Genomic DNA, 24,121 nt, shown 5'->3' on the forward strand with positions numbered 1-24,121 from the left:
ATATATATATATATAGATATATAGATAGATATATATGTCTTAAATATTTATATACGTCTTATAGTATAAGTATAAGCATAGGATTTATAGGATTAAGACTTTTACTCAAGAACTATTTGTATGGGTGACTTTCACGTTTACCATAGTTATACATTAACCTGATATCTTTGCTTTTACACTTTTAAGTATAACTTTAGGGTACTTTTTACATCACTGCCCACTCCCAACATCCGTATTAAGTGTGACAGGCAAGCAGTGATCAGGTATTATGCAAGAAAATAATCAAAAAAATTAAGTAATTAATGAAAAATGTAAGTAATTATGAAAAATGTAAGTAATCCTTTATACACTGTAGGGTTGGGGGTGGGGTGTGCGCGCGTCCGTGGCTTTACGTCAGTGAGCATGCGCAGTGCGAGGTGAGCAGTGACCACGTAGCTCGTGTTAGCTACAGTCGGAAGCCTCGGGGTCTAACAGAAAATAGCTGTAACAAACAAATTCACGGCCCTTTTAACTTGAGCCGCGGGTCGTTAAAAATGGCGAGATATCTGAGGCCGCCTAATTCATCTCTGTTCGTCAGAAACATCGCCGACGAGTCCAGGTACGTTGTCATTTCAACCCTCCTCGCGTGTAGGCTAGCTAACGTAATGCTAGTTAGTTAGCAAACATGTCCGTCATCAACAGAATGTATAACTGACGTCAACGGTGCGAGTTACCGCAGGCAAAAGGGGCAGAAAAATGTGTGGTAGTTAACGTTTTTAACCGCATTTTGCCCCAGGTAACACATTATCGGGTAAAAGGTGGTTAAAAACCGAGCAAGAAGCTGTAGGCACATTGACGTTACTGGTCTCCACAAGAAGCTGCTTTCGATACTATCGACATAAAAGGCTGTGGGAGCCCCATGTCCGCCAGTTAAAGCGGCAGCCTGTAGTTTTGGACAAGAAATTCAAACTGAGAATTTTAATCTTCACAATATTAATGAGGTAATAATACAAAAACTGAAGAAACAAGCTGTTCTCAGAGGAACACTGCTTCAAGCTAGAAACGTGGCAGGGTCCGCCACATTTAAACAAATTCAAACAGTATGAACATTTGTTGTCCTTTTAAGGTCAGTTTGTTTATTCAGTTATCTAAACAAAGAGAGTTTGTATAGGCATAAAAATCATCCCCAAAACTACTCTTTTTTAAAAAAGAAAAATAATGCCGAAGACGTAGCTTTTAAGGGGATGAAATTATGAGAGAAAAAGTCAAAATTGTAAGATAAAGGTCAAAATGACCAGATAAAAAGTAGAAATTGTGAGATAAAAAGCCATAAAAATGACTTTATTCAGTCTTGAAAACAAAGAGAGTTTGTAGGCATAAAAATCTTCCCCAAAACTACATAGTGCACCTTTTTAAAAGACAAAAATAATACTGAAGACTTAGCTTTTAAGGGGATTAAATAACTGGATAAAAAGCCACAATTGTGATTTTAAAAAGTCAAAATTGTGAAATAAAAAGCCACAATCGCTGCAGTTTGTTTATTCAGTCTTGAAAACAAAGAGTTTGTTTAGACACAAAAATATTTCCCAAAACTACATAGTGCACCTTTAAAATACAAAAATAATGCTGAAAACTTAGATTTTAAGGGCATTGAATTACTAGATAAAAAGCCACAATTGTTTTCATCTCATAATTATACCATGGGAATATTTTTTTTTCATCTTAAGTTTTTATTCTTTAGCTGGCAGAAATGGGCTTCCACACTGGGCAGTTTAGTAAAGTAAGAAACAATTCTCAAGCTACTATCCATTTAAATGTTGGAAACGTAACATATCGAGAGCATAATGCTTCATCAAACTTGTAACCCTCTTAATTAGAAGTAATAGTCCCTAACAATTTATGCACTGGAAATTTTCACCAATGTCCTGCTGTTATTTGTGGGCTGAACCTGAAGTCATCATAGTGTATATTAAACATTGCTAACAGATGAGAGATGGTAGACGAAACACTGTTCTGTTACATGTATATAGTTTTTTGTGATCAGTGGTGCTTTTCCGAGACATTTTGAAATATTGCTGTAATAAAATGAGCCAAATGGTGGTAATTTTCAGGTAACTAACCCCTGTGTCTTTGCCACCTTTGTTGATAGATAATGGATGCCTTTTATGGCTGCTGTGGATGTGTGAAATTGGCTGGCTGGGTTTTTTGTGTTTTTACATTGCCACCTTTAAGTGAGCATACTTCCTTCTGAAGTGGGATAGTAATTGTTTGTTGTCCACAAACAAGTATTGTCATATGCTGTGTTGGCGCCAGCTCTTGTGTATTACATTGCGCACTGAGCTCCAGCTACATTCACATGGCAGCCAGCAGAATAAATGTGTTTATTTCATGACACTTTAGGCCAGAGGATTTACGACGTGAGTTTGGTCGTTATGGGCCTATTGTAGATGTCTACATTCCACTTGACTTCTATACACGACGGACAAGAGGATTTGCTTACATTCAATATCCTTTATTCTTTAAGTTTTTGATTTGGAAATTGTGTTTTTCACAGATTGATTTTGAAGCATTTAATCTGACTTTTAAATTGCAGCGGCCTCAACGATACCTAACCGGATATTTGTGTTTTTATATCACACAATTGAATGTTTTTTTGTAATTGAAATATTATTTTCTAAAATCTATTTGTCATCTAGTATATTGTATATAGATTTGAACATATTGCTAACCAATATTTCTTCTGTTGTTGCCTTAGAATTGTAAAGATACAGTTCTGGAGACTCCACACCAAAGAAAGTTGAGAGGCGGTTGTAGAATAGATTCAAGCCAAAGACACCCAGGCAACAAGCAGTAGTGGAATTGGGAAAATAAAGAGAGAGCAAAAGCATGAAGATACAAAGAGGAGAAAAGAAAGTGCCAAGGCTTCCGTTTGTCTACCAAAAGGGAGGAAAAGCAAAGTGTTTATTGGGCAAAGACAAGCAGGAAACCTCAAGTTCTTCTGCCAAGACAAAAGATCAAGCTGAAGGTCAAAGGTCAAGCATGTTAAAGGTAACAAGCCAAACATTTTGTATCCTACCAAATCTGATCACCATCAGTATTTGTTTTGTCCTCACAATTTGAAATCATAAATGGATCTTTTGGTTCAGTATTATGTTGTTCAATTACAGACTGAAATCAAAAAAATTTCATTGATTTTCACAGAAATCATTACCTCAAAATAACTGCTTTTTCACTGCACTGATTTAAGTCCAGTAGCTGTGTACCATTGGCTTGAGCGGTTAATCTGTGTTGCAGCTTTTTTTTGTGTGTGATTGTTGTGAATATGTGCAGCATTCTTTGTCCCACCATTTCAAATTCAAAATAAAAGCCCTTAACAACTCAGCATGTTTGAAGACGTGCGAGATGCAGAGGACGCTCTTCACAACCTGGACCGTAAATGGGTTTGTGGGCGTCAGATCGAGATCCAGTTCGCCCAGGGAGACAGAAAGAGTATGAACAACTTGCATTCCTAACAAACCAGCATACATTTAACTTATAATAAGCCTTGAAAATATTGACTTTGGAAATCACTAATGTCCTGATATAATTTGTCTATTTTAGCCCCAAACCAGATGAAGACCAAGGAGCGCCACTCCCCACGCAGTTTCTCCCGTTATGACGATGATCGAGATAGCCGCCGAAGACGGTCCCGAAGCCGCAGCTATGATCGTCAGAGGTCCCGAAGCCCCTCCTATGAGCGCCGTCCTCGGAGGTCCGAGAGCCCCAGAGAGTAAGTTGTCATCACCTTTGTTTTATTCCACCTTTAGTAACTTGAATGCACAGCTTTTTGTCATGTTTGCAGACTTTCTTTGTCAATCTCCGACTCTCTCCCAGAAGTTAGGGAGACAGGCAAATGAATGAAAGGCACCATGATGCTTGGATAAAGTTATGGATTTCCCTAGTTTTCAACATTGTCAGAAAACATTTGGGATAATATAATATAATGAAATATAGAACAAAGGTCTAGTTGTGTTCAGACATTTTACTGCAGAAAAGTACCTTATTTTATCAGTTAATCAACTCTCAATAAATTAGTCTCAGAGTTGGAATGGAAGGCTGGGCTGGGTATCGAACCTCAATACTTTTTCAAAAACGGGAAAAAGGTGTTGGTGGCATGTGCTTGGTCAGATTTAGAAAATATCTGAGTATAGAAATCAGATCTAAATCAGGAAGCGCTTCTACCCTTAGACTTTAAGTAATTGTTGTTAAAGTAAAGTTGATGTTGATGCATTGAGCACTTTGGCACATTTGTGTTGAATGAAAAGCGAACATACACTATATTCTCCAAATTAAGGTACCAGAGAAGTATTGTTAGAGTATCAACACTCAATCTTTTTAATACTCAGCCCTAGAAGTGTTTTCAATATGTCTTAACGGATTCAACTGTTAATTAAAAAAAACATATAGGTTACAAAACTTGTTAAAAAAAATTTTTTTTAAGAATTTTTAAGAGTAGTCCAAAGCATAGCCAATTTGCTGAAAATTATTTGCACGTTAAAACAGTAAGCATGATTAGAAGGTGACATGGGATCACCCATTACAAGATGAAGCCTGTTTGCAGGGTTTATATACTATATTGTGTTTTGTCCGGTAAATCTTTTATGTTTTAGTTCAGGTGTGATGTTTCTATTTATTTATTCCCCAAAACACTATTAAAAAGAAAAAAGCCAGATAGACATCAAAGAAGACCCCTTAAAGGAGCCTCTCTGAAACTGGTTCAAACCAGTCACGTTTATAAAAAGCAGGAAGCGACAAACTGCTTGATTATGTGATCTCATTGTTCTCTTGTCCTGGCTATAAGGTGATACACCTAGTCCTGATCAACTGGTTTCTGTTTTTGTTCTCTCTACAGATCTCGGTCCTACAGTCGACGTAGACGGAGCAGAAGCAATGAAAATGACAAGTGAGTAAATTGTCATTCCAGTACTTAAAATAAGCAAGGACGTAATGCACATATTTTATTATTGAGTTATGACCATCCCTCCAGGTACAGAGGTCCTCCTCGTGAACACCAGAGGACTCACCGTGAACCAGGCTCACGCAACCGCTCTGCGTCCCGCACCCCTTCACCCTCCAGATCCAAGTCCAAAGGTAAAAAGAGCCAGTCCAGGTCCCACAGCCCAGCTGAAGACTTCCAGCCAACCTCCAGCTCCCAGAAACCATCTGTGGGACGTTCTCCATCACGATCCTACTCTAGATCCCGATCGCGCTCCCGTTCCAGATCCTGGGCTGGACGCAAGTCTGGGGGGCACTGACTGTCTTATTCCTATTAATCTGAGGATGTTTCTGTTAAGCTTTTGACTACGATAACTTAAGTGTTACGCTGTGTTTGAATTTGTTTTTCATTCAATTACTTGCCAAAGGGAAGAGGGCAGCAGATAAGATATTTTTTAGCGTTATCAAAATGTTTTTTTCCTAAGTGATTGATGAAAAGCACAGTTGATCCCTGGATGTCTTGGCCAGGTCATGTTTTTTTTTTTGACTTGTGTGATGATGGTAATTGAAAGTTGGAGAGAAAAAGCTTCGGTTTGGAAACTATTTTTGTATTTTTTAGTTGGCGATATTTACATACGGTTAACATGCCTGTCTCGATTTGGTACCTTTGTGTATTCTAAAACCTAAATAAAAATTTAACTACAGGCCCCGACTTACCGATATTTACCAAGCTGGCCTCTGATGCCTTGTTCAGTGGCATTTCTTATTATACAGCAAGCAAACTGTATTCTTTGTAGCTGTTGATTGCTGTGGCAAAGTGTATGGAAAGCAGATGCTTGCTGCCTAATACCTTGTCCAGTATTTCATGTGACAGTATGTTCAAGATTAGCTGCATTCATTTTGTTCAGTGAGTGAAACAGTCAGTTAAATATTTTAAGTGTTCCTTAATACTGTTACCCTTGTTTTAATGGTGTTACTTAGTATGTGCTTTATCAATAAAGAAATAAAATCTGTACTACAAAGACTATGCTTTACTGTGACTTGTATCATGGCATAATTCAGCCATACTTCATTATGATAGCACTGAGGACAGAAGGTCTATTACTGGGCTATATAGATCTTAAAATACACTGAACATACTGTAAACTGTAGAACCAGTTAGAAGACATTCAAGCAGAGACAAAAGTAGGGGGGAGGGGAAGGGATTTATTTTTTCTTTTTGTTGTAAAATTTTGTCATCAATTCACAGAGTGCATTTTCTTTTCTCTTTTAGAAACACCAATTTATACCAATCTTAAAAAAACAGGGCATTTTCATAATCTTTAGTGACATTTCATCAGTGGGACAAATTAACAGCCAATTCATTACAGGTTACACATTTTAGAGCAAGGAGACTGCCATGCATGACTTAATCAGGGCAAGAAAATAAATTGTTAACATGAACAACCAATAGAAGATAGTACTCAAACAGCATGGGATCATGTTCAGTTGTCAGCTGGCGGAAGAACAGCTGACAAATGAAGATGGTTCTGATGTAAACATTTGGTCAGTTTGTGGCATTGCCACCTAATGAAACTAGTCAGTTTCAGCATGAATTTAAACTTAGGCACAAACAGGTCAACTCAAGATTAAAAGCATCACGCTTACAAACTGTAAGCACATTCAGAACTCAAATCCATACATAAGCAAGTCTCCTCAAGAATCCAATTGATATTTTGTTGCAGTTTTACGTATTATTTGCATTTAGCATCTTTCACCCTACACTGCATAATACAAAACAATAAAAAACATGTGCAAGATCTCTGTAAAGATAACAGTGCAGGGGTACTGACAAATGCTATAGGCAGATTTTTTTAACAAAAATATTCTTCAGTATTGAAGTCAAGACACGTCCTTAGCATGTCTTATACATTCAGTGTTATTACTAAAAATACTTTTGTCACACAGGCCTCAAACTTGGCCTGCAAATGTACATATGCTACAAGTACTTTATACATTTCATTATTTACATGGCTCTTGAACACACTAACAAGCTCTCATACTTTGTTTTGTCATCTTCAGGCTGGCCATAAACAGCTCCAATTCTGCAAGGGGAAAGCAAAGACAGCCTCAATAGAGGATTGAATCACAAAAATAGAGAATCCATAGGGAGATAGTCGATAACGCCTCCATCATCTCAATAGCATCCTGGCCTGTAACTTAGTAAAAAAAAAAAAAAACATGTCTGATTGCAGTGCAAGAGGGTCAACAAGAGGCAGAGGCAAGAGGCAGAAGGTGTCTGTTGATTATGGGATGGTCAACCACAGTGACCTATTTTGTAAACATAAACACCAGCCTCCTGCCTCATCTTGAGTCCCTCGGGCCACTTCACTTCAGAAACCTTCCTCAGCTCGGCCATACCTTGTTTACAATGCATGCAGCCAACAGGACCATGTCATGTGACTTAAAAAAGTGAAACTCAACAGTCCCACATAAGCCTGGCCCTCTTCCGCATGTTGAAGCTGCTGCACTGTTCTGAATAGGCTGAGACAGAGGAGCAATAACAGTACTGATTGAACAGATGAACGGTTTGAAGTGACCTAAGGGACTCTAACCCATTCACCACTCGGGCTGGCAAGGTTAAAGGGGCAGTGGCAACAACGCCAACCACACGTAGAGGATGTCCCAAAAATGAAAAAGAAATACAGCGAAAACATTGCTTTGGTTACATACAGCACTTCATACATCTTTCAACCACAACATAAAAGGACTTGTACAAAATAATGCTATGATAGAGTGTTGTGGGCCTCAGACAAGTACAACTCCTATAGTGCATGTGCGCACAGCGCAATAAAAAAGGTACAGGAGTTGACCGTCCAAGGCCAGTGTGCCATGGTCTCTTATTACCCTTCAGTCTGAGGTTATACTATTGACCTGTACTTACTCACAACAGCTTATTACCTCCAGTAAGATAGGCTTTTTCCCTGCAGAATTGCAGTTGAGTGTATTTTACATCGCAAACAAGGAACGCAAAACATAAGAAAAGAAAGTTGGCCCTAGTCAAAAAAATGCTACAAAATGTGAGTTTGCTTTAGCACCGGAAGCTTTAGAGGTAACTCTAAAGAATCATAAAACTTACGTAAATGAAAAAGCATGTCTGTCCACAGAAATGGACTGTAATAGTGTTGGGAATTTACCTGACCTATACTATATTCCTTGTTTGAGGAAAAAAAAGCACACTCATCTGCTTTGATAGCCAACGTTAAAAAGAACAAAACAAAATAGAGGTACAAAGGATAATCCAGTTTATCATTAGTCACAGAAACTGACTCCACTAAAAGCATCACCTACCAGCAAGGCTCGGACGCTGTAATATCTTCAAATAGTGATTTAAAAAAATTTGTTGAACAATCATTCACAGCAAAGATTGCTGCAAATGCTTCCCAACACTTAAAAAGGTCAATCTAAAAACAGCTAAAAGTGTTACAGCACTGAGGTGTTCCTGGTGGGTGCATGCCCTTTAAGAGTCCCAGTTCATTGGCTTTTTTTAAAACGATCATGTGAGGGTACCGCTCTCTCAGGCCTGCACCTTGAGGAGGCTCTTGAGCTGGAAGGCCATCATCTCCCTGTTGTCACAGGAGCCCATTGGGAAGGACACCCAGTGACTGGGGGGTTTGGGCAACACGCTAGGTGAGGGTGGCTCGCTGAACTTAGGCCCTGCATAGCTCGGACTCCCCTGGGTGGCCAGCAGCGTGTTAAGGTGAGACACTGCACCCTCCCAGTTCTGATCATAGTTGGTGGCAAAACGGACAGAAGCACTCTTCTCTGCAGACACGGCCTGCCGCGCCTCTGGAGACCTGTGGTAGGCTGCGCCTTTGTCGCTCCGGCGGTGGCCATGGTGGTGAAGGCCCCCTACCCCTCCTGCTGATACTGCTGCTCCGTTCTGGTCACGGCTTCTCTGCTTGGCCCGACCAAGTTGATGGTTCTTCTTGGCCAAAGGGCGCTCAGGGTGGGAAACTGGAATGTTGTATCTCTCTCCACCTCCCATTATGCTGCTGCAATGCGTGTCACCTATACATGAAGAAAAATATTTTATTACAAACGTGCATTGAAATCCATGCGATCTGCGTGTGTTTTTTTATTATATTGATCGGCAGAGGAAAGCTAGTCCGCGCAGACACACACACACACACTCTTGATCCGCCCCCGCTGAAAACAAGCACAGAGGGTTACGTGCAGAAACACCAGACAGCCAGGCCCCCGCCGCCCCTCCCCCACACGTACACACAACCTGGAGCAAAAACAGCTCCGGCTCACCTCTTTGTTGTCAGAAAGCAGAGATCTCCCTTCAATCTTTCGCCTCCAATCGGGCCCCAGGTCCTCGAAGTAGTTCTGAGTCTACTCCTCACTGCACGTCTGTGTCCAGCAAGATCTAAGGTTTTCATGTGCCAATGAGCGTTGTTTTGCCGTAGAGCCGAGCTGAACATCAACTCACCTCGGCACACGATGCTCCAAGAAGTCGTTGAAGACCTTTGAGGGCGAAATAACATCAGTTAGAAATGCTCGCGCTAACCGCGATTTAACCCTATAAACAACAACATTGAGAATGTTTGTAAACAACGCTTGTTTTCTTCCAGGAGGGAGATGTGGGTATCAAATTGCGTCATTGCAAAAAAAAAAAAAAAATCGATTAAAAGACCAAACAGCACACATCCTTTCTTGATAGCAGCGTTGTTCTACAAAAATGTGCAAATGCTGGCGATCATCACAATGTTACATAAGGAAACTGCGACATGTTATCCCCACTTTGTTTGTGAGCCTCTAGCTTGGCTCCAGTGCAGCGGCTTTGTCCTGCCAAGAGGCTTTGTGTTTACTCGGTTTTCGGTGCCAAAAAAACAGCTAAAATGTACAATCTCGACCCGCGTACATTTTAATTAAACAAACACGAGTGTAAAAAAATAAGTAAACTACGCGTCAACTGTTTGGGGGTCACACTTCCTTGGCACCGAACCAAAACAAAGAAACAGTGAGCTCAATATGGCGACGAGACACAGAAAGCGATTCCTCTTACCGACTTCCTCAGGCTTGGTAGATGAAGCCCTTCGTCAGAGAAAAAAACAATGTTGAGATTAGGCCTTTGAAATCCGTCGGCGGACTGCGTAGGAAGCACAGCGAGCTATATTTCCCCACAAATCCGTCTCCTCTCGAAGCTTACGTGGTGTTAAAAGTGGCCGTGAGGACGCCACTTCTCTCTCCCGACTCCGTCTGAATTGCAACAAAATGGAATCCACAGCAGAGATATGTAGCTCGTTCTTACCCCGATCTGACCAATCAGGCGCCGAGTACGAACCGAGCGGCCAATCACCGCGGAGGACGGCGCGACGCGTTCACGGCTGTTGCCAGACCGGTGACGTCAATCGCTGACCCTCCTCCTCTCCTTCCCTTTGTTGGAGCTCGGGGTATTTCCTGAGAGAAGTGAGAAAACAACAGAAAGCGACCACTTTCCGACACTAAAAACTCCACGTTTTCAAGCTAAATTACACCACACAATAACTGCACGGTCATGTACAACTTCATCCGACGGTCTGGGGTGAAGTTGATGTTGTTTTTGTGTTATGTAATGACAGTCTCTTCGATGAAATCAGGTAAACACGTATCAAGTTTGGATTTAACGACATATTTAACATACTTTTCTTGTCATAGGAGGCGGTTTTGTGGTTTTACAGTTCCTGTTTCTGTAGCTTAAACCAGTTGTTCCGTGTGAAACAGCTGCAACAGGCTGTAACGATAACACAACAGCTCGCCTGTGGGCTGCCCATCCCCCCCATCTTATCTTTCCTTTTGCTATAACAAAACATTAACCGTTTCTTCAGTCGAAACAAGTTTTTTAAAAACCTTTATATCACTTTCCAACTGGTTAAAGACTGGGGAAATGAAAACGGGGAAGATAAATGTATATTTTGTCTATCTTTTCATTGACATTTGATGAAGATTCAGGGCAGAGTATAAAGTTAGTACCCTTGGAGCTATAATCCACTGAGCTTAATACAAAGGCACAGTTAATACACCAGGCTATATCAGAGTTAAAGGTGCACTATGTAGTTTTGGGGAAGGATTTTTTAACAGAAGTGAAAGATGATATTTTTGTGTATGCCTAAACAAACTAAATAAACAAACTCTTCTTTTACATGACTTGAAAACTATATCAACAAACTCTTTTTCACAACTTCAAAACTAAATAAACTGACCTTAAAGGACAACACAATGTCATACAGTTTTACTTTGTTTATATGTGGCGGACCCTGCCACCTTTCTAGCTTCAAACAGTGTTCAGGGACCTTATTTTCCTCCGAGAGCAGCTTGTTTATTCAGTTGTGGAAAAAAATAAATATTTCTGAGTTTGTGTTATTACCTTTTTAAAGAGGCACTAAGTAGTTTTGGTGAACAAATTCTGACTCGGAATTTAATATTTACAATATTAATGAGGTAATAATCCAAACTCAATATTTATTTTTCCATAGCTGAGTAAACAAGCTGTTCTCAGAGGAAAATAAGGTCCCCAGATCACTGTTTGAAGCTAGAAAGGTGACAGGGGCCGCCACATATAAACAAAGTAAAACAGTATGAAATTGTGTTGTCCTTTAAGGTCAGTTTGTTTATTCAGTTTATTCTCTTCTGATTTCAATTTATTTCCCAAAACTACATAGTGCCCCTTTAACATACCACTATTCAAATAAGCGTCATAAATGCTGTCATAAATCTGGAGTAACATCTGGACAAGGCATTTGGGGTATTTAAGTGTGAGCCGTCCTTCCCCTTCTGTTTTGTTGATTTAACCGAGAGCCAAATGGTTTGCAATGGTGTCATGGAGAGAAGATGTGTGTGGGGTTGCAATAAAAGATGAGTATAATTTATAGCAGGTAATTCAGCAAGTAAGAGTATAACAGGGCCTGCAGGGTATGGACTGTTCACCCCACTAAATTTAAAATTGAAGACTATTTTAAGCATTTTCTGACACTGTAAGTGAACTCCTGAGTCGTAAAATTGTCGTTTAAAGCTTATAACTTAGCCCTTACATGAGTTATTTTTCCTGTGCTGTCATTTTTCTGAAATACATTTCTATTTGTGATTGGGATATTGCCACATCTGCCATAAATGCAGTTCCTACTTCTACTTGTCTTTATAAGGTCACGGATGATTCTTGGCTCCTTCAGTTGGTTTTATGGTAGTCTGCAGGTCCAAGTTTAAAGAATACAAAACAACTTGAGTGATAGATTAACTGATGTCTAAGTCCACGGTCAACGTTACTTTCTCTGCTACGTCGTATAAAGTGTCTGGATTTTTAAAAGAGTTGCACAACAGCGGTGTGCGTCAGCCAGCGTTCACAGCTGAAGGCCCTGGAAGGACACTCCCCAAAGCAAAGCAACCTTTGAAAGGGGGCTGTGCCGATCAAGAGTCAGCTATGTAAGGAAATTAGGTCATGAGAGGCTTCTATTGGTCAGACAGAACATAGGAGGTGGACAAATACCCATATTTGACTGGTCGCAGAGGTTTGCAGTAAAAAAAGTTCATTGAGATAGAGAAAGTACAGGCCATCCTGGAAAGTGGAGTGGAAAATATTTTGAAAACAACAGCGGTGCACGAAGGCTGCAGAGGCTCTTTTTTTCTCAGTAAGACAGACTGATACTCTCTCTGTCTCACAGGCAATTTACAGAAGTTATTCGGTATGAACAGTGGAAAGTAAGTGATCAATGGAGTTTCACATGAATGTGAATGGCGAGAAATGTGTTGTGAAACACCGCCCACACAAACCGAAGTGGGGAAAGTACAGAAGCACAGACAGTTTCACACCAGTCAGCAATTAGTTGAGCCCATATGCAAGACCTTTTATTACACCAGTAAACACATTCAAATGAAATGTCTCCCTGTTGTTGCCAAGTCTTTTTTTTTTCCATGTGTATTTCGGTGGAGGCACAGTGACATAACACCAAGGAACCTTGAATGCACTTCACTCCGTAATAAAATTGCTCTATACAATCTTGTTAAAGACACACACACGTAATCCATGTCTCTGTCTTTACAATATAGAGTTGAAAAAATAAACCTTAAATTGTGGCAGATTCAGAAGTCAAATATAGACCCAGTGCCTATCCAACCTACCCTTTAACACAGTATTTCATAACAATCCTTCAAATAGGCCATCAAGCAATGGAGAATCAAGTCTTTACAGGCTTACAGCACACTGACAAAGCAGTGGGATGGATCACTTCACATTTTGATTTTCAGGAGCTGAGGTGTTTAGCCTTCAGGTGTCTTTACCAGCTGCAACAGCGTGGCTGGTATTGTTTTCACTTTGTGAGTCTATGTGTGTGTGTGTGTGTGTGTGTGTGTGTGTGTGTGTGTGTGTGGGCAAAATGTGGTCCTGGAGACACATATTCTACCACAGAAGCAGTTATCAGTACGTTGCCAGGTGTTTATATGTGTGTCTGTCTGTCTGTGGACAGGTTTTGTCACCGCAACAGCGTCACAACCACACAAGATGCAGTCAGGAAACGTAAAAGGTGTGTAGTTGTAGGTCAAAATGAACCCTGAGTTTGAAGATGGGTGTGGTCCAAGCAAGAATCCAGGAAGTCAAGAAGCTTAAGAATTAAGGATGGGTCATGACGTTACTGAATCTTAGTTGGTGCCAGACTGTGGTGACAGCTGTAGAATCACATTTCAACCGAACATATCTACGTCCCATGACTGCTGAGGAAGACATGCTTCCAAAAAATGAAAGAAAACACTTCAGAGAGTAGGTTAACAACTGATTTTTTTTATCAACACGGCTCCTGTTCACAGTGTATGGGTTTCTCCACGTATCTCACATTGACTTAAATAGGTGATGTCACCACAGTCGGGCCCCAAAGCGAGATTCAGTGACGTCATGACCCTTCCTCCTTTTTTAAGGTTCCTCGTAGGAAGTGGGGAAGGGGCCCTCACCCGCCCACTTAACGCCCAGGGCCCACATTTATTTTAAGCTGCACGTCACACAGTTTTGCGTCATTCCCGTCCACTTTGTGAGTTTGGAAAAACAAGTGAACTTTAGTAAACTTTAGTATGTTTAATGTTGTACATTCCTTGTGTGAAATAAGGGAATATTTTGGCAAAACACTTATAAATGTCAACCTGGGTTAAAAGGTGACCATGTGATGATGGTTGGGCATATTGAATAAATCTGGTACTGTTCACCTGTTTCGTGATATACACCAATTTGGCTTCACAGCTGGTGTGTTCCCATGACAAGATGCTATTGGACATCAGTACAGGCCGGACCATAGCTAGTAGTGCCTACACTGAGGTCAAGCCCTTGCTATGTTTAGGTGGAGTTCCTCTTCTGCAGTTAATCTTACACCTAGTGGGTACTCAATAACTTGATTCCAGTATTTAGCGATTTTAGATGTTTGACTACATGGATAAAAGTTTATGTTGAGTAGAAAGAAGGTTACACTTTATATAATAGGTTGAACTTTTCATAATAATTTCCTAGGACATTCTGGGGAAAAGAAACTATATAATCGTGTCCTTATTTTATTTTAGCAAGACTTAACTTATACAAACAGATGGATTTTTTTAATTGTATGTAAATGTCCTTGAAATAAGTGCTCCATTTTATTTCAATGTTGCAGGAAACGTTGAAGAGCTTACGTAAACATTAAGATTTAAAAATACAAATAATTGAATCATGTGGGAGTGCCCCGAGGACAAGTTAGAACAAGTCCTTCATGCTCCTTTATAATGTAAATGGTGAATGCTAAAACAGAAGTCATGTGCTCTACAGTTTGCTTGACTGTTGTAAAAGGCAAACGTGAAAGGAAAAAGAAAATAAACATGTTTGTTATTTGCATCTCATTATTTCTAAAGGTCTTTACATTTTGAGTCTTAATTTACATACATCTGTAGTTTTCCGCTTTAATCTCCCCATTTATAATCCGTAATGCAATGTATAATTCATTTCATTTTTAATTTCACTATTTCATTACATTATTCCAAGAACCAGAGTAAATAATTAAGCACTATTAAAGCATTTAGTCTGGAGTAATTAGATTTTGGTTTGATCTGCTCATTTTTCTTGTGTTTTTCACATCAGTGATCTGATACTGCCGTCTGAAGGTCTGGCAATCTGGAAATGAGCGGAAATATTTTGTAATAGATTCAACCCCGAATCCATCTGAAGCAGCAGAGTGAGCCCTGTGATGTGTGTGTCCCCGGGTGATTTCTAAAAAGGCATCGTGTAACAGGATGAGGTAGTCCAGCTGATAATCGAACATTTCCGGCTTGATTCTGTCCTGGGGTCTGTCTGTTCTGTTCAGCTGCACCTGGTCGGACAGTGACAGAGAGTAAATCTTATTGGAGCTGGGCTGTCTGCTGCTAATCACATTTCCGTCCCTCTGGTCTGCTGGATCTATCAGGTCAGAGGAGGGGAGGACACAGCCAGTGCACCAGACATCACCGTCTTATGACAAGACCTTTTTCATTCATTTAATGCTATAAACTTTTCACAAAACATCTCTTTCTGACCCCCTTTCTTTGATATATTTGTTAGTCCCAGTTACTGTTTTATTTAGCATACTTTTCTCTAAAATGAGAGGCTAAAATAGGATGCTAATTCATTTCAGAATGCCTAAGGTATGTTATTTTATGACCTAAATTGAGTTGTTATTGAAATATTAATGGGCGTCATTTTTACCAGAGGGGCATAATCTAAATTAAACGGTCTTAATTGATGAGGGGACTGCTTGTAGAGCTCAATTTATGAAGAATAATAAAGATGAAAAGACCGAACGACCTTTAAACCCATCGCCATCATTATGATGATCACTGCCAGAGTCACTCATAATGTGACCACTAGTTCATGCTAGCTTAGCATTGCCCCCTGTTGTGCTGCAAGTAGAATTACACGCCAGACCCACCCACTAACTGTAGCGTCAGGTCAGCAATGTAATATAAAATAATGAAAATCCTGAGGAAATTGCACTGAAGGCTGTTTTACACATAAATTTAAAGATATCTTTTTAAAAATTTGGAATGAATGAGCATGTATTAGTAAAACAAAGAGTCTGATTTCAAAGGTACAAAACTGTTTTATCACATTGTCTTTTCTAATGTGCACGCTTATAATCCTCAAATTAACAAAGCAGACATAATTAAAACCTCTTTTTTGTTTTATTAGCATCTTGCCCGTCCTGTCAATCCACCAAAGGCGAGCAATTAAGCTATTTTTGTAACCCTTCAAGCAATATGTTATAAAAATAGCCTAAACCATGTGATTTTAAGAGGAAGGGGTCATTGTGTGCACATGTGCTGCTAGGTACTGTCTGCAAAATGAAGATGAGTGGAAAGTAATTAGCAAGAAGAGGTGGTAGGAAAAACGTGCTGCTGCACGACTAATTCAAGATGTCTTTAGCTGCCTTGACATGTGAAACAAGGTTGTTAATATGAGCGTGAAAGCTCATTCTGGACCTTGAGAATGGGAGTTTATGCAAAATAATCTTAACTCAAGGTCCACTTAGCAGGTTATTACTGCATCAGGGTTTGAGTAATGGATTCAGAGCATAATTTAACAACGGAAGGTCACTTTATTTACATTTTTCAAATAAAACGCTGCACAGTGCGTTTTCCTCCTTTATTTCTTGGCATGTTTTTCACTCTTTGCACCCAACACCCTATCACCCTGCTTAAGTGCTCTCCTCCCCTGAGTCCCTTCTGACCCTGTCTGCTGGAAAAGCATCAGCCAAGAAGGACACCAACACTCAGAAGTGTGTGATCTGTGTGTAAATGTTTCACTTAGTCCCTATCACCTCTATCAAGCATTTAAAAATGTACTGCTCTTACTTTATTCTCAGTTTCATCAAAGAATCCAGCTTAAAACCTTCAAAAGAGCATCATGTAGGCTCTTTCATGTCCCTCTCTATCTGTCTGTCTCCCTCCCCCTCTCCCTCCCTCATGTCATCACAGCCACCCTCCTTATCTTCTCCCCTCACTCGCGCTCTTTGCCACCAGTCAGGTCTGTCTGTGCGGTCATGCTGTGGTCGTTCTGCTGCTCACAGGCAAATAATTCAGATCTACAGTAAGAGGAAACCACTTACAGGAAAGAACACAAGGTAAGATATTAAAATGCAATTTTAAAGTCCAGTAAAATACATTTAAAATGTCCTTTTTTAAATGTAAACTGACATTATAGTGATGTTTAAATGTTTTAATGAGAACATATGTTGCTTATTCTTGTTCATCAGCAGCTTCATGAGGTGTGCTTTCACTTTTGACCTATTTTATAAAGCTTCAATCTTCTACTGCGGCTACAAAATATGAGATTTCAAGCATGCATTTGTACTACTTGTGACAGAACAGCTTGCGATATTTTGCAACAGTGTTGCTTGATGCAACAGTGTCTCAAGGGGTTATTGGCACATCACATTTCAGCGCCAGTGTCACCAATGATGTGACAAAAATGGAGGCATGTTCTTTTATATGTATGCGCCTGCTGATGCTTCCTTGAAGAGGCAATCATTTCTCCGAGACTGGCTGGCTCTTAAGAGTCAAAACACAGCACTCTGTCAATCAAGATTTCTCACCACGAGGGAGCAAAAAAAAAGCGCCTGAGGTGGTGTAATATCCACAGTGCATGCACTCATATGGCCCAATTGAGAAATATTGTCACTCAAGCTTTCTGGAAAGTAGTTTACCTCTGCCATTTCTGCTCGAATGTGTTATTTCATAGGGTAGTGTCATATTTGCGAAGAATAACTGAAATAATGGTCACTGGATGCTGAATAAAGGCGGGGGAACTGAATGAAGGACATGGTGACCTGACTGGGTGGAAATGTTCCCTTCAGTAATCACTCACACTGCACCATAAAAGCCTACTTTCCTTTCATTTTAGTAGGGTTTCTTTTTTTAAATGTAATGTACTAAGGGTTTCTTTACCTTTTCCTCAAAGATGACTGATTTATTTGACGTGTTTGGGTCATCTTTTCCCCTTTTACAAACTGTGCGAGCAATTACAGGTCACCACCACTCCCATTTATCACATCATTATTTACTTTAATCAAATCCTCTCTTCTCATCAGCCTCACACACTCAGTTTAATCTATTGATTGCATACAGATGATGCACTCTACACAGGATTGTTCATGTCTGTGGTGACCTTCACCCACCGATTTAACAGATTTGTTAAAATACAGTCCTCTCGAATGCCAAAAGGGGGCAGCCTTCGTTCTGTTACATATGGTTGTAGGCCAACAACAGGCTGTTAAGTTGATCTCTGCATTAACTGGATGCATTTACAGTAAAATCACTGCCAAAGTGGAAATATGAATTAAATATTAATACTCTGGAATCTGGACAAAGGATGTCTTGCAGAGAGTGGCAACTGATGCTTATAAACCTTTATAAGTGCTTAATAAATGGGTTATAAAGTATTTTATCATTTGAACAACAATGAAATAACTATTAAAGTTAAAGTTTAACTAACTATACATTTACCATTTATTATTGATTGTTATTATAAAGTGTTACCCACAAGGCTGAATCACAGTAAGGACACATATGAAGCTCAAAAACGCAACATGGAGTCACCTCTCCTTTAGTTGTTTATGACTTATTTTCAACCACGATCTATGGCTCCTTGCAGATATCTCTTCAGTATCAGCATGATCACATGCGGTTAATGGTCATGGTCTGTTTGCCCCGACCTCTAAATGTGTTTCTGTCCTGACTCACAGACGTTAACGGCCTTAAAAGCACCAAGTTCAATATTGACACAGAGAGAATAAGTCCTCACAATTTCTACATTTTCTCCACAGAAAGTTGCTTGTCTTACCCACTTCATGTAAAAGAGAAAAAAAAAGACTCAAGGTGAAGGTTTGTCATCAATCAAATCTTTACATGATGAAAATGTGTCATTATATATATATATTTCTGGTAAATATTTAGATCCTGCTGGATTTGTTCTGTCTTCTGTTATATCTTAGGCCACTTGCAATCACAATTTATTGTAATTTTTTACAAAATGAAAATGTTTTCTTTAAATTATTGTTTCTGTTTTGACAGGAACTGTTTATAAAATGTTTTGTCAAGAAATTAAAATCTACCGACAAATATGTGCTTAGAAGTAAAGGTCGTTTTCGTTGTGTTGTGTTTGGTTCTTTGTTTTTAACATTAATAACTGATGTTTTGTATGTGTATTATTATTTTTATTATTTATTATTTATTTATGTATCTATTTTTGGGTGGGGAAAGGAAGGACGGGAGACTCTAAAGACTGGAGGGCCAAATAGGAGCTTTTTTTTGTCAGGTAGTTGATGAATGTCATATATGTGGATAAACAAGAGTACTGTGCTTGCATAGTTAGGTTAAAATGATCGATGTCATGTATTATAAATGTATGTAATGGCTGATTGTTTGCTGTCATACTCTAGCTAACCTCCAGTATTGGAAAAAATAAGAAAAAAGTTCTTTCCTCTTACTAAGTCTTGTAAATATTTGTGTTTAGCCAGGAAAAGTAACAGATATAAATGACTTATTTATTTCCTAATCATGATCTTGCCCTGGCCCATACAGCTGAAATGGAGGAATGGGAGGTTCCCACTTCTTTAGGACCCACAGAAGCCAAAGAAAACGTCTCATCACCAATAGGTACAGTATGCAGCCCTCAATATATACAGTGCCTTGCTTTTTCTGAATCTGAAATGTTTCAAGATAATGGGATTTCCAGCAAATCTAATACTTGCACGGACACCAAAGCTTCATAAGTGGTTGCGAGACCTTCTTGATTTTAAGTAAACAAAAACAGCAGGCCCAGAACTCAGCATTTCACTCATTTCTGTGAAGAAAACAGGATCAATTTGTTATTTTTAAAGTTTAGATTTTTTATATTAACCTTGAAAAAGTCACACAGGATAAGGACCAGCTATACTCATAGAGCCTTGACTTTATTATCTGCCAATCAGCCTCGTCCTCTGTTAGAAAATGACGCAGTTAAAACAACCAAAAGGGGGATTTCGGACACTGGCCATGCATCAGGGAGAAGATAACACTTAATTTGTCAGGAAAAGAAGTCTGTGTGAAGGTGTGTATGTTTATGGTGTTTATAGATCTGTTTGTGTTCCTACATCAACTGTGTTCTCTCAAATCCCTAAGGCAAATGTCTCCTAAGGGAGACCATAAAAGATAATCTCCTCTTATCTAATATATAACGGCTGTGTTAGTTTTAAACTCCATGATACTGATACTTGTGTTTTTCTCCCAGTTAACAGGTCTTGTGAGAATCTGGAGTGCTACATGGTCCTCACGAAGGCAGAGAAGACAGCCATTGGCTCCATCTGTTTCCTGGCGGGTCCGATCACACTGCTGGAAAATGCTCTTGTGTTGGGAGTCATCGCTGCCACAGCCACCCTGCGGCAGCGGCCTTCATATCTGTTCATTGGCAGCCTTGCTCTGGCTGACGTCTTCGCCAGCTGCTTCTTCACCACCAGCTTCCTGGACTTTCACCTCTTTCGCCGCAGCGATGGCCCCACTGCATACCTCTTCAAATTAGGTGGTGTCACCATGGCCTTCAGTAGCTCAGTGGGGAGTTTACTGCTGACCTCTCTGGACCGCTACCTCTGCATCCATCAGGCCTCCAGCTATAAGGTGCTGCTGACCCGCCGGAGAGCCATGATCAGCCTGCTCATCCTCTGGAGCGCCACAGTCATTATCTCCTTCTTGCCTCTGATGGGATGGAGGTGTCCCACAGGGCTTACTCCACCCTGCTCACACCTGTTTCCCTACATCAACCAGGGCTACCTGGCCTGCTGGACCAGCTTCATCCTGGTGCTCCTGGCTCTCATTTTAGGGGCTTACGCTCTCATCCTGTGGAAGGCCCACCGCCATGAGTCCTCCATGACCAGCATCCAGGCAGCAGCAGGGACAGGCCACGCCCGCATGAGGATGGATATCCGGCTAGCACGTACCTTTGGCCTGATCCTGCTCATACTCGTGGGCTGCTGGCTTCCTGCGCTCTCCTTCATGTTAGCTGACGTCGCTGTGCTCCTTACCCACACCCAACAGAGGGCCTTCGCCTTTTGCAGCACCCTCTGCCTGGTCAACTCTTCAGTTAACCCATTGCTGTATGCACTGCGCTGTCGAGAGCTGAGGGTCGCTCTGCTGCAGTTGCTACACAGGCTGTGTGTGATCGGGAGGTGTAAAAAGTCCACAGGGGACTTGACCCCAGGGATACCCTCCACTGAGGACAACAACTGTACTGCCATCACCGAGGATGACATGCCCAGGACCAGAACCACCCGACTTAACTCGATCTCAGAAGTGGTGACCAATCAGCAGCTGAACATGAGAAAATGATTCAAAATCAAGTATCACTTGTTTCAAGTAACTGAGACAAGTCCAGTTGCCTACGATACAGCACTTAGAAATCAAGTAGTATCTGTAGAGATAGAGAAGTGTCTGTGTTTATGGCAGCGTGCTTGGAGTGTAACAAGAGACTTCAAGGAGAACTTCACTGTAGATCAAGAACCAAGGGCCTCATTTATAAAAAAAAAAGTTAGATTTATGCGTGAGCTTAGTCTTAAGATCATTTCTGACGGTGTGCTTATGTTCGATTCATAAAAGTTGATGAGAATTAAATCCAATTTGTTACCTACGCACCTGTGAATCTCAAATCAACTTAAAAGTGAGATATATAAGGATTGACCTCCTATCGAATCATACCCCCAACAAATAGGGCCAGCATATCACTGGATATACTGCTCACTGCTGCGAACTGTATTCTAGTTCAGTGGACTGAATAGTAGGTTGACAAAGAAAGCCAAACACAGCTTGGGAGTGTGTCGCCACGTTGTTCATAAAGCTCATGCAAAGTTCACCACAGACTTGGACACATATGCAAGTAAACTGCACTACGCCTAAGAAGCAGGAAAATCACTTAAGTTGAGTCTAGATTTAGAGATAAGATCATTTCCACGTCAAGGTAAGGTTTTTATAAATAACTGCTTGTACCTGGTTTTCTACTTAAGTCATACTTAAGATCAAAACTGATCATGAGTCTGTTTTATAAATGAGGCCCCAAATCTTATGAGCAAGATTCACTCTCATCAAAGTATTAGTGCTAGCAAATAACTTTACCTTGCCTTTATGATAGAGGCTGTTGTGGCAACATAACTAAAATAACAGGTAAACCGCAGAGATGTGGACTCGAGTCACTGTTTTTATGATGTGCAACTTGACCGACAGAAAATAAATGACTTGAGACTCGACTTGGACCTGGAAGTGAAAAACTCATGACCTGACCTGAGACGTTTGACTCCATTTTTATGTTTGAGTATTAGATTTATTTGGGATTTGGGAATGAGACTCAAAAAACAACTTTACTAATATTTCTAGATTGACGAGAAATTAAGAAATAAATAAGCTTTTATTTAGTTATTTGATTTTTTTGTTTGATTACATTTATTTAGCTGAATATCACTTTTTATCATTCAAATGTAATTAATCATCATAGTTTTTGAACAGGTTAGAAAAACTGTGGGAAAACATTATTAGGTTTGTACTATTACCTCGTCCTTTTTCTTTAAAAAGTCCAGATACTGCCGGTTAAGACTGCAATCTTGAGTAACGAGAGATCTAACTTGATTTGACTTGCCCAAGAAAAAATGACTTGGACTTGCTTAGGACTGGGACCTAATGACTTGAGTCACACGTCTGGTTATCAGAAAGAAAAGTCTATAAATATAGTGTGTTTGTAAAACAGCTGTTGTCATTGTCACAATAAGTATGACTGACATGGTATGATTATAATTTTTGCATTTTTTTGATGAGCAGAGGAGCTTCAGACCAGAAACAGATTCCAGTAGAATTAAAGCCTCTCATCTGCAGACATAGGTTTAGGCCAGGCAAACGGCTTTGAGGTGATGTAATGTGGCCATCTGACCCGTAACCTCTCTGCCTCACATGTCAGTGCTTTAACACTTTGACTTCTATCACACACACTGTGTCCTCTGAACTGAAGTGCTGACTTAACTTTTGGCGTTCAGAAAAATGGATTTGTTGTGCGTATGCCTGTTTATGTGCAAGGATTTGTGCAGGAACAGAGGACCCTGTGGGTCGCCTAACCTATCTGCACATGAATGCCAGGACTCCACAAAGGCCTCATGCACGGGAGGATTTCACACAATGTTCACCGCATGAATCCAAGCAGTGTGCCGAGGTAAATGGGACACATGCCAGGAAGAGAACGAGCACAGACACTAGAACACTCTTTGCAATAGTCACAACTGGCAGCTGTGGTAAAGCACATGGATTGACATTCACTTAAAGTCACAGGCACACAGAGCAACGAAACAGAGAATCACAGAAGTCTTACAACGCTTGTTGAACTTAGGTCATCGGTTGCTAGACAGAACACGTTTCAACCACTATATCTTATAATTAAAAAAAATACTTGACCATACTCAATTTTGACTCTTTATGTTTCTTTTCAAGCAAATTCCAAAAGTTAATCTTTCTCATCTGTCATCCTTACCGTGAAGTGACAGAAGAAGTCAGCAGTCTGGTGTTTGTGATGATTTGAAGGGGCCGTTTTTGTTGAAACTACTTTAGAGAGGTGTTATAAGTTGTGTCATACTGTGAGGAGACTTTTTAATTATGTGTATGCTCTATTTATATGGATGTGGTTAGACTAACAAACACTTCTCAGTATAATGCAATATGATTCAAAACAGAGTACATATATTTTATATAATATCAATACGTTGGCAATGGATTCATTTTATTCTTCAACAAGAAACAACAGTGGTGGATGTTAGTTAATGTAAGTCCATTTACCCAAGTACTCTACTTAAGTATAATTTTGAGGTAATTGTACTTTAAATGAGTATTTCCATTTTCTGCTACATTATACTTCCACTCCTCTACATTTCGGAGGCAAATGTCGCACTTCATACTCCACTACTTATATCTTAGAACTTAAGTTACTAGTTACTTTAGAGATGGCATGGTGCATCAGAGCCAAAGTAGCACATTTTTAAATTAATTTATTTTATCAGTAATCCGATAGAAAGAAACACTGATTCCAATCGACCCATAGTATACAAGTATACACTAGTATTGCCAGAGAATTACTTTTGATACCTAAGTACATTTGATATCAGATACT

At 39.9% G+C, this 24,121-nt stretch overlaps 3 protein-coding genes across 4 annotated transcripts; 2 read left to right on the plus strand and 1 right to left on the minus strand.

The window, feature by feature from the left end:
• The first annotated feature begins 411 nt into the window (after positions 1–411).
• On the plus strand, positions 412–5,978 carry srsf10a (serine and arginine rich splicing factor 10a). Of its 2 annotated transcripts, none has more exons than XM_084356221.1 (6): positions 412–598; positions 2,380–2,484; positions 3,365–3,468; positions 3,580–3,748; positions 4,871–4,921; positions 5,006–5,978. In XM_084356221.1, the coding sequence occupies exons 1-6, from the start codon at positions 534–536 to the stop codon at positions 5,271–5,273; spliced, it is 762 nt and encodes a 253-aa protein (XP_084212347.1). In that variant the 5' UTR covers positions 412–533; the 3' UTR covers positions 5,274–5,978. The 2 variants fall into 2 exon arrangements, with proteins under 2 accessions (XP_084212347.1, XP_084212348.1); XM_084356222.1 differs by lacking the exon at positions 2,380–2,484 and adding an exon at positions 2,735–3,027 and having other exon boundaries at positions 451–598; positions 3,362–3,468.
• Positions 5,979–6,139: 161 nt separating this feature from the next.
• pnrc2 (proline-rich nuclear receptor coactivator 2) lies at positions 6,140–10,207 on the minus strand. Its single transcript, XM_084356223.1, has 3 exons — positions 10,004–10,207; positions 9,250–9,462; positions 6,140–9,003 (listed from the first exon to the last, which is right to left on the minus strand). Exon 3 carries the CDS (start codon positions 8,978–8,980, stop codon positions 8,510–8,512), a length of 471 nt encoding a protein of 156 aa, XP_084212349.1. The 5' UTR covers positions 8,981–9,003; positions 9,250–9,462; positions 10,004–10,207; the 3' UTR covers positions 6,140–8,509.
• A 6,761-nt stretch (positions 10,208–16,968) lies between these two features.
• Positions 16,969–21,378, plus strand: cnr2 (cannabinoid receptor 2). Its single transcript, XM_084358327.1, has 3 exons — positions 16,969–17,075; positions 19,534–19,608; positions 20,222–21,378. The coding sequence occupies exons 2-3, from the start codon at positions 19,539–19,541 to the stop codon at positions 21,310–21,312; spliced, it is 1,161 nt and encodes a 386-aa protein (XP_084214453.1). The 5' UTR covers positions 16,969–17,075; positions 19,534–19,538; the 3' UTR covers positions 21,313–21,378.
• Positions 21,379–24,121: the final 2,743 nt, after the last annotated feature.

The sequence above is a fragment of the Pagrus pagrus genome (genome assembly GCF_965226575.1).
Source record: "Pagrus pagrus genome assembly, chromosome: 7".
Taxonomy (NCBI): domain Eukaryota; kingdom Metazoa; phylum Chordata; class Actinopteri; order Spariformes; family Sparidae; genus Pagrus; species Pagrus pagrus.